The 11453-nt window shown below is 39.9% G+C and overlaps 1 protein-coding gene across 1 annotated transcript; it reads right to left on the reverse strand.

The window, feature by feature from the left end:
• Positions 1-5260: 5260 nt before the first annotated feature.
• On the reverse strand, positions 5261-8785 carry LOC116051105 (beta-1,4-galactosyltransferase 1-like). The gene is made up of 2 exons (XM_031301357.2): positions 7514-8785; positions 5261-6300 (listed from the first exon to the last, which is right to left on the reverse strand). The coding sequence occupies exons 1-2, from the start codon at positions 7904-7906 to the stop codon at positions 5632-5634; spliced, it is 1062 nt and encodes a 353-aa protein (XP_031157217.1). The 5' UTR covers positions 7907-8785; the 3' UTR covers positions 5261-5631.
• Between the last annotated feature and the right edge of the window lie 2668 nt (positions 8786-11453).

Here is an 11453-nt window from a genome sequence, read left to right on the forward strand (position 1 = left end):
ATCTGCTGCCTGGGTGATGTATGTGGACACTCGTCCTCTTTGTAAGTCGTGTGTGTGTGTGTGTGTGTGTGTGTGTGTGTGTGTGTGTGTGTGTGTGTGTGCGCATGCGTGTTGGTTATGATGCATAAATCTGGTATTGGTAAGTGCACGACAGAGAGGATTTAGTTTGTATACAAGACACTGAGGAGAGAGAACGAGGAAGAGATGCAAAGAAAAAGTGGGAGAAAAAGATTCATGGTTAGTGTTAGTGAGGATTTGTCTGGGATAAAGTGCTATTAAACAACGCTTTTAGCTAGCCGATACAACTTTTGATTAGAATGTAATAGTAACACGAGAAGAGAAGAGTCACGAAATCAGCAAACTGACTCAGTAATGCTAGTTATAGCAATACCTGTCTAATGTTTGCTAACATTAGCTGACATTAGCCACCAGCTACAATACCAGGCTGACGTGGCAAAACTGAGTGTACTAAATGGAACAAGGGTGAATTTGAATGCTTATAAGTTCAACTTTTTATTTTCAAGACTATGCCTGTGCTCTTTCTTCTTTACATAGTCTTTATTATAAAAGGTATGAGTGCTTATACATATGGTTAATGTGTAGCCTATTACCAATTATCAGTGTGTTGTTACATAAAAGCTATTTTCTAGCTAGTATCTGGGTGTCTTCATTAAAGTGTGTCTTTCTAAAGAGCTAAAACAAGATACTGAGATTTTTTTTTTGTGTGTTCCAAGCTAAATTGGTAAAACTATTGGAAATTTAACAAAACTATCATACTGATGACTTAAACTAAGGAGATATCATCATTATATATTGGATTGGTTAAAATGATAAGGTGTTTTTACTACACTGCACAGTTGATCACCATTTATCTTGTAGAAGATAATATATACTATTAACCAAAACAACACATTTTAGCTTTTCAGAAAGACCAATTAAATAATCTGTTCTATAGAGAACAACCTATTAAATGACAGATACTGGTGGAGAAAAACACTAGTATAAAAGAGTAGAGTCAACGTCATACTTATATTTCCAAAACAAATGAAATCATGATGGTAGGTAGGGTGTCCTTGCCCTTATAAATGTGTGCATGTATGATGGAGCCTGAAGCACCATTCAAAAGCTGTACCCCACATTTCTCATGGCAGCCTCTCTACGGTCGTTCCCATAGTAACTCCACTAGGTCAACCAATGAAAAGAGGGGGCTGGGCAGGAAGGAGGATGGGCGAGTGTTTGGGGGGTTGCTGACACAGTGTGTGAGAGATGTGATTAGAGTTGAACTGGTGCAGTAAAACATTTATACAGACACACACACACACACACACACACACACACACACACACACACACACACACACACACACGTTGAAATGCACATATACTGTAGTTACTGACACACATCCTTTAATAAACCAACCGGAGAGGAGAAATGCAGTAGAATTCATTCAACAGTGCACAGACCTTTAGCACACCTTGTCTAAACACATCAATTCCCAGTGTAAAGTATGACAAAGTAAAGGTTCCACTCCACCTCTGCAACCTCATGGAAAGCCATGGCAGGCAACGTTGTGCAATCTTTTTCGCTTGTCAATAATGTATCAGTCAACAGACAAGCTTTTGACTCTGTGAATGGGCGGATGTGTTCGGCACACCATGAAAAACAGGAGCACACGATACAGCATGATGCCGGGTGAAGCTTTAACCCTGCAGACAGTCAAACATATCAATCTGGTTTATACTAGTCCACCAGTAAATGACAAATTCTGATTTTAAAGTGATGAAGCGGCAGGAAACAAGATGTTTAATGAAGTTCCAAACTGAATGGGACCTTGTGAGCAGCAAACTAGAAGATGAATTGAATTATGAATCACAAGATGAGTGATGACTGAAATTTACCTTTAAAGATACAAGGTCAGGGGAGCGAGTTAATGGTCTGATGCACAGTACAATGGCTTGAATTTAGCACTCCATATTGAATTAACATTTTCACTTAACTGAATTTGTGCAGACACTTTTATGAGACGCACAACAGGTATGCATCCTATATTTCTAAATGAATTCACCTACTGAACATTTGAATGGAATTGCCAGATACACATCAGTTTCATATCATGAGCTTAAAATTAAGATGAGTTGGTTCCCCCGTCAAAGTGTGAGTAGAGCCGCTGCTCCTTTGCGTCGAAAGGAGCCAGTTGAGGTGGTTCGGGCATCTGGTAAGGATGCCCCCTGGGCGCCTCCCTAGGGAGGTGTTCCAGGCATGTCCAGCTGGGAGGAGGCCTCGGGGAAGACCCAGGACTAGGTGGAGGGATTATATCTCCAACCTGGCCTGGGAACGCCTCGGGATCCCCCAGTCGGAGCTGGTTAATGTGGCTCGGGAAAGGGAAGTTTGGGGTTCCCTGCTGGAGCTGCTGCCCCCGCGACCCGACACCGGATAAGCGGACGAAGATGGATGGATGTACATAAACAGGTCACTCTAGCTCATTGGGACTCTAAGGGAGAAGAGTTGAATACCCCATTTATTCTTACCCGAGTCTCTAAAGTAAGTGAAAATTACCAAATGTTTCAGTTCAAGATTGGTCGTGAGTATTTTTAATCACTCATTGAAAGTGATTTTGATGTATTTCATCTTAAAACAGGTTCGATTTTGGCAGACATGTAAATTCCAAACTATAACCTGCAGTCAGCGACTGGAACTACTTTGTACATTTAAAAGATAGATCAAAGTCTTAGTTATTTTAGAAAATAAAAGTAATTGGAAAAAAAACAACTAAATACTTTGAGCATTGTATGTTTTCAGAAGTGTACTTTTATGTTACTTTAAGAGTGTTGCTCTCGATTCTGACACTCTTCCATGGAGTCTTCTCCTGCTATCACATTGGTTAACGCAACAAATGTTTCTAATACAAGTTATCTAATATGAAGAAAACAGGAGCCTGCCATGAACCTTGCAGAACCTCATACACCCCAGTAAAGATCAAAACTGTAACTGACCGGTTTGGGGGAACAGAACTCAGATGCGGACACTGAAGTAGTGAACAAAGTTCAAAAATAACTTGTGGTAGGAGATGAACTGGTCCGTAGTGGTAGGAACTGGTAGTGGAGTGTGGCGAGCAGTGATGCCAGGTAACGCGTTACTCTAATCTGACCGCTTTTTTCAGTAACGAGTAATCTAACGCGTTACTATTTCCAAACCAGTAATCAGATTAAAGTTACTTATCCAAGTCACTGTGCGTTACTATTTTTGTCATTTTCCTTAGTAAAAATATATAGTTTTTGCTTTCTTCTTGCGTCTCGGGGAGTGAAGTCACGTATGCGACGACAAGCACGTGGACAGGTCACGTTTTCAGCATGTGGACAGTTACCACGCAGCGACACAAATGTAAACAGCAATGGAGGGAGGAGAGATATGCGCGTTTTCTAGCTGGAAATACAGTCACTATTTTGAGTTTGTGTCAGCTAAAGATGGCAATATTAAGGTTCGTTGTACACTCTGTGCTGGTGGCGACAAAGTGCTATCTAGCTACAAAAATACTATGTCAAATTTGAAGAAACATTTGGAGTCGCAGCACCGCACAGTCAAACTTACAGAGTCCCGCCAGGTGGTGCAAAGCAGAGAGAAGGAGGTCCCCCCACCACCCAAACAACAAAAGCTGGACTTTGGTGCAAAACCAGTAAGTGGGGGAGAGTTGAAGAAGTTGGTCGGGCAGTACGTTGTAGAGGAAATGCTGCCCTTAAACACAGTTGACTCGCCTTCGTTTCGTGCCATAGTAAACAAGATCCCTACTACTGTCAATGCCGAGTTGCCTCACAGAACAGCTTTGTCACGGTTGTCATTTTTATGTTGAGGCGGCGGGGTGTTGTCAGCAGCTGCTGAATGTAACTAATAAAGTAACTTGTAATCTAACTTAGTTACTTTTAAAATCAAGTAATCTGTAAAGTAACTAAATTACTTTTAGAATCAAGTAATCTGTAAAGTAACTAAGTTACTTTTTCAAAGTAACTGTGGCGAGGAGATCAAGGTTTGTAGAAGCAGGAGACTGGAGTGGAGCTGACTGGGTCCAAGATCTGGTGGTTGCTGGAGGTGAGTATTTCTTCTAGGACACGGAAACAGACAAGTTAGATCGAGGCAAAAACTCAGAACAAGAAAACACTAGCGAGAGCAGCAAAGAACTCATACTCAAGGTAAGTAACAATCCAGCGTCGAGCAGAAGGTCACACTGATCCTTAAAGGAGGTAGATGAGCTGATGAGTAGCAGGTGAGTTGATTAGTGAATTGGAACCAGGTGCAAGGAGAAAGCAGCAGGAGGAGGCGTGTCCACACACTGTGGAAAATGACGTTAGGGAAAGGGAGAAAACAAAAACACACCAGCCAAACTGCAAGCAACCAAACGAGGAAAAAAAAACAAAAACACAGTAACACCAGCCCACCCAGTTAGAGCGTGCGCCCCATGTGGGCTGGGGCCTTTGCGGCGGCCCGGGTTCAGGTCCGACCTGCGGCCCTATGCTGCGTGTCATCCCCCATCTCTCTCCCACCATTCCTGTCTATCCACTGTCACTAGATCCGCTGAATATAGAGAGATGGTATGGTAAATAATGTCTCTTAGTGATATTCTGGCTGGCATGCACAATTTCACTGAGCAAACATAACTTAAAAGTAGTTTGTCACTCATTCAGAGTGTGCTCACCAAAAGATTAATTTAGTGTTGATGTCCATGGGCAAAGCTCAGTGCTGGACCGTAGTGGCCCTACATTTCATTAAAGTTCTTCCAATTGCTTAAACTCATTTTCTAAAACATTGTTACTGATCACAAAACGTGTTCTTCCAAAAATGAAGATAAATCAACCTGTGCATCACTGAGACCAAAATCTTTTCCTTTTTATTTCATTACACTTTGCAGTATGTACATACAAAAGCATGACATTTTAAAAATATTGTGTAAATGAAATATAAAACCTCTTCACCACGTAACTGGTAAAGAGATTTTAGTCTGGCTCAGTTTTATTCATTTCACATGTGATATTATATGTCCTTGCAATACACAAAAATCGACTGGATGTAACAATCCCCAAGATGTCTCTTGTGTCCACCTGTCCAAACCACCATCTTTCCGTGTTCTTGAACAGACTGTTGGCTGGTGTTGTCTGAATATATCACAGAGTTTGAATTGTGTGTAAAAGCAATAAGGACTTACTGTAGAGATGCAAACATTTCACAGAATAGCCTAATGATTGTCGTTTGAGGATAGTGCCGAAGCAACTGAGAAACAATGTCTTTACTTCATATTCATAAAGCTTACATTCAGTGCATTTGTTTAGTGCACTTGGGCACACACACACACACACACACACACACACACACACACACACACACACACACACACACACACACACCAACACACACCTTCCCTTGGTTAAATAAAGAATAGACAGACTGGATTCACAAAGATTTTAAGAACACAAAATCACCAGTTCCAAACTTACAGGTTCCTAAATGGTCCTAAGCCTTTAGATGAAATTGTCCAAAACATCACAGTTACATGTGTTCAATAAAAAAAAATATATATATATATATTACAATGGCTGTTCTGAAGAACCATGAATCATTTGTCAACAGCAGTTCCATCCTCATTCAGCTTGATGGAGCCTCGATATCCACAGTGATAAAAGTGTACAGTCTATCCCTCACAATATCCTTGACTGAGTATTTAAGGGAATTAATGCCATCTTTATCCATGGTCCACCGGGTTTGGCTTAATTTGCCAGGATTATTTGGATTGGGCTCATTGTGCAGGTCTCTCTCATGTTTGATCATCCTGTACTTTCCTGTCACCGAGTCAGGTCGAGAAATGGACATTCCACGGTTAAGAATTCGGTTATAGATATCGTCGTCCTCACCACCCCAGCCCCAGAAACTGTTCGGGAAGCCATTAATCTTCAAATATTGGTCCTTAGACAATGAAGAAACCCCACCAAAGTAGCCGTTATAGGGTAAGTGGAAGTTAAATTTGTCCATAGCCACAGCCAAGTGTCGGGGATTGTCAAAACATCTATAGAGGTTACGGTCATTCATAGGAACCAGATCTATGTCAGAGAAGACAAAGCACTCATAATCATATTCCTTCAGTGCTTCGACGTAGCCTGTGTTCATCAGTTTAGCCCGGTTGAACACTCCCTCTCCATCCTGGTTGATGATATACACTCTGTAGTCCAACTGCTGTCGTACCAATATGGGATGGAGGTAATACAGCCAATGCTTCAGGTGCTCATGCCGATTTCGGAATGCGACGATGATCGCCACCTAAACATGAAAAAATAAGTTTGCTTAATGTAGAGAATCATTAAAACTTTGGTCATTTTTTTCTGCTGGTAAAGGTAAATAAATTGTAGAATGTGGTGAAGGTAAACTATTTTAAGTAAGTTATGGTAGCTAAAGTGCCCTGTAAGTATCCTCTCTGTTTTGACTTTTGATATCATTCAGATTTTTTTTTTTATTTTATTAAAAAAAAGAAAAAGAAAAAGAAAAAGAAAAAGAAAAAGAAAAAGAAAAAGAAAAAGAAAAAGAAAAAGAAAAGAAAATGAAATAAAATAAAACCATAAAGGACATGTATGTAATACGCACAAAACTGAATGATAAAAATACAAAAAAACTTATTTTAAGACTAGGACTGCCCAAAATCATAAAAGGCTTAAAAGCAGGGGTCTTCATCATTTTTAAGCCAAGGACCCCTTAGCTGAAAGAGAGACGGAGCAGGGACTACTACATATATTGTATGAAATTGAGTTTCAAATTAAACAGGGCCGGATAGAGGAAAATAGATGGATGGATATCATTATTATTTATACATCATGTTTAATGTTAAACATACATATGGAAGGCACAATGAATCCTGAAGTTTAGTTTTACACCCTATAGTAAGCCTATCATTAATGTGGGAATTAAATGTTTGTTTTTCACAAAAAGGATGATTTTTTTTTGACAATATGTTGGATTCATTTTTTTTTAAAGATTATTTTATGGGCTTTTCTGCCTTTAATTTTTGACAGGACAGCTAGGTGAGAAAGGGGAGAGAGAGGGGGAAGACATGCAGGAAATCGTCACTGGTCGTATTCGTATTCGTATTACCCTGGACCTCTGCGTCGAGGCATAAACCTCTCAGTATATGTGTGCCCGCTCTACCCACTGACCCAACCTGGCCACTTTCAGACATATTTTAATTTTGGAAATAAAGACTCATAAAATGTTCAGACTATAATTTGGCAGTCACCCTGCAGTAACACTGAGGAGCCCCTAGGGGTCAGGGAGCCCCTGTCTATACCACACACCAGAGACTTCCACATTTTTCCTATTTAGTTATCATAATTTTTACACATTATACAAATATGTATATGACATACTTCACTCAAATTTTGACACGTCTTTAAACATGTCTAAACTAATCTAAAATCATGGTAAATGGTTCCAGTTATTATTCTGTTCATTTATTCATTTGTCTCTCCATACATTCACCTACCTTTTGTTGGGCAATACAGTCTGGTGGCTTGTACCGTCCACCTTCCTGAAGAATGGAACCAACCTCCTTTCTCACGTAGTCCAAAGTCCGGTTAGAATTAAACTCCACATGGAGTGGACCCAAAAGATTTGGAGGGGTGTCAGGGCAGGGTCCCAAAGTCTTGCTCGTATTGGGTGGCATCCGTGTCTCTCCTAGGCTGGCATTTTGGGTTTTAGTCTCCAGTGGAACGAGTTCTTTTATTAACTGGGAATATGTGTTGTTTCCATTTGCCATACGATATGGCATTGTAAAAACAAAAAAAGTGCCGTCTTTGCTGTAGAATAGAACCACAAGAAAACATACCATACTGGCAAAAGCAAAAAGGGCCAGGAAGCTAAAGAGTTTTTTCAGCATTTTTGCTAGCCCTAAGTTGAGTACTGTACAGCTCTCGTACAGCTCTCGTACAGCTCTGCTACCTGCATTCCTCTTTGCAAGTCAAAGGTGGTTAAACAAAAGAGCAACCAAACAGGTTTTTATTTACGTGGGAGTAGCTTCCTTGTTCACGTCAGCTGATCAGGTTGGGCCTAACACCTGTTGTTAATAATTAATCTTTTCTTTGCAATTTGTTTCCGTTTATATTTCCCAGACTCTAATGATAATTGAAAGTATATTACTGTGAGTCTGAGTATGTCTACAATACTATATACATACAATTATATAATTCCTTTAATTTGTATATTATCTGCCATGTACTTTTAGACTGGTGTTAATTTATATGAAACAAACAAGAAGTAATGTATCAAGAGAAACTTAATTGTTGGCTAAATGGTCTGTGAAAAAATACAGTATAATTACTTAACTAATACTTCCTGTATGTTGTCAGACTGGGCCCTCTAGTGGTGGGTGATTGAGGGTGCTGAATGTCCTGAGTGTCCTGTACGAAACTTGGCAGACCAGCAGGTTACCCACAAGCCTTCAACAAGTCCTCAAAGAACTTAGCAGAACTTCAAAACCCTGACAGACTTCCTTAGCCAGATCCGTCCGAGTAAACCTGAGATACGTCCCAGATACTGAAACTAGTCCACACCTGCCCTTTGAAACGCGTAGACGTCCCTGAGATTCAATCTGTTGCCATTTGTCTTGTAGAAACAGTCGTCCTGGGAGGGCTAAACCTTTAAAACACTGCAGCCTGCAGGGCAAGGTTGGTCCCTTACAAAGTGGAACAAGATTTAGGGTATTTCCATCTGCAGTAAATCTTTCCTGTGGAATGTCACTGATAAGTATTCTACACTGCAGTTGACTTCCTATTTATGTGCAGATGAACCAATCGCAGGGTCAGTAAGGGAAGTGCCATCAAAATGAGGAAGCTAGTCTTACGTGGATGCAGGCATATGGGTTAGTTTCGCTGACCACACCCAACTTTCCTTTGTTTGCATCAGGAACTAAGTCTTTACAGATAAAAAGCTGTTCCAGTTTAGCGCTGTATTCATATAATAGTGAGTAGTTTTGAAATGTTTTAATCCTCATTCAGTTCTCGCATGCAAATTTGCAGGTTTCACACATTCAGCCCCTGAGAGTAAGCTGAAGGGTGCTGTGCGACATCGAGGGTGTATTTCAGTTTTAGCGTGAATAAAATAACCACTGCAGTCAAATGGGGCAGATGTACTATTTCTCATAGTATTAAACTGGAAGATATGATGATGTCTTTACATTTATTTATAAATACAATTTTGTGTTTTTTTTGTCTCAATTTTATAATTACTCGATTGAGCAATTTACAAAAGACATAGTGCTCTGCTTTTCGGTCAGAACATGCACACAGCAAATGCTGTATGGAGATCCATGGCCTTCATGTGACATCAGTACACAAACTTTCCACTGAAAACAAAGCAGCCAGTCTTAAAGTCATGTGACCATATCGATGCAATAAAAAATATACATACGACATTCATTTCAAAGCATAAAAATATTTCAACTTATAATAAAACATAAACAAATGAAGTGCTGCTGTTTGGAATTGGTTGGATGAGTGTTTAGGAACACGCTTAATCCAAAGAAAAGGAAGGACATAATATGAGTGAGAAGAAATGGTTGTCTGGATAACAGACTGGTTGAAAATGTATGCAACAACTTGAACAGCAACAAAGTCAGATACATAACTGCAAAACAATACGCTCAACTTCTGTTGATGGCTGTAGTTATATGGCAATCATTTTGCCTTGTTCTTACATCAGAGAGCTGCTGAGCCGAGGTGCTCATGTTGCTAATGTTATTTCAACATGTTGCCTGAAAAGGTTTGTCCACAGCTGTTTGCTTAGTTACTTAGACATGAAAAACATTAGTTTTTAAACTAAAATTGGTGCCCAGACTTTGCTCAAAAAAGTGCTTCTCGAAAGAGCTCTGTGTTCAATTTAGTGAGGGTTGCTTGTGTGGTGAAAAGTAAGGAAGTCTGGTGTTGTCTGTGCAAGCTTACTACCACTGTGCTGATTTTTTTCAGACTGTTTTTTTTGTGCTTTGGTAACAAATACAGTTACGTTTCAGTTTGTGTGCCTTTCTATACAAAGAGCATGCAACTAAGGAGAAACAATGAGGATTTTCTTCTTCACCACCATAAAGATAAACCTAGTCTGTCCTCACATATCATTCCTAACTGTCTTATGAGTATACATTGTGTCCTTTTCAAATTAAGATTAAGTTAAATTAAGGTTGGCTGATGCTAAATGGGGCTCAAAATGTATTCCCATGCTACTCATGGGGCAGCAAAAGCTCAGTCCCTGGGGACTTGGCTTGGGAACTGGAGGGTCACTGGCTCAAGTTCCTGCACAGAACAAGTACAGAATGTGGACTGGTAGCTGGAGAGGTGCCAGTTTGCTGAGGTGCCCTTAAGCAAGGCACAAACCCCCAACTGCTCCGGGCGCTATCCTGTGAAGCAGGCTCTGACATATCTCCATACATAATGCATGTGTATAGAGGTCCTGTTTGTGCATGTGTGTATTTCGGCCTGTGTGTGTGAAGATATATAACAACAGAGTGAAAAATATTCCCCTTGTGGGATTAATAAAGTGTACATTACAGACTCTGTCCAACAGTTCATTCTATTTATGTAAGCCATGGGTTTAAGCAGTGTTTTTGACACTGCTTTGGGAGGAAGGCTTAAAATATGAGCAAATGTTCCCACATTCTACATTTTCCCAGGAATTTGATGGAGATGTTCCTTTGTCCCCTATTTGACTGTTTAAACTATTTACTATGGTTCATCGTGTTCACCGTGGGGATTCTTTTTTGTTTTCATTACTGCTTCAGTTATGTGATATAAACGGTTAATATGTTGATGTTGGCACTCAACTGAACTCAAGTTCTCAGGGCTGCATATAGCCTGAAGTGCCAACCAAGATGTTAAATGTATGCTTAAATCATAATTCTGTCTAAAAGTGTTCTGATAGCAACCATAAAAGCTGAACTTTTAAACTCTTTAAAAACTAGCAAAACATATGGGTGATTTTCCAGCTTCAGACATTATATTAGCGGTTTGTGGTAGATGTTTAAAAGACAGGATGGTGAGGAGGAACTTTATAATTTAAAGAATACTCATTACATTACAGTACATACAAGATGTAAAATGGGTAATTACTAAAAAAAAATCAGTGTGAGAAGTTTGGTGGAAACAGATGTATTGAGAACTAGTGTGACCAAATCACCAGTGGGCAAACATAGGGTTATTTTTAGGGAGGACAATGCTTAGTATCTACTACTGTGTGCTAAGTGTTCCTACAGATATCATGAGTGCAGTCTTGTATATAACCACTAGAGGGTAGTCATGCATCACTGATGAAGAAGAGGCACACTGGAGAGAAGGCAAGTTTTTTTTTCTGAGATTACAGATACTTGGCATGCCAATGAGTAGGATCCTGCATATCCCCCAACACACACACACACACACACACACACACACACACACACA

The sequence above is a fragment of the Sander lucioperca genome, chromosome 1 (assembly GCF_008315115.2).
Source record: "Sander lucioperca isolate FBNREF2018 chromosome 1, SLUC_FBN_1.2, whole genome shotgun sequence".
Lineage (NCBI taxonomy): Eukaryota > Metazoa > Chordata > Actinopteri > Perciformes > Percidae > Sander > Sander lucioperca.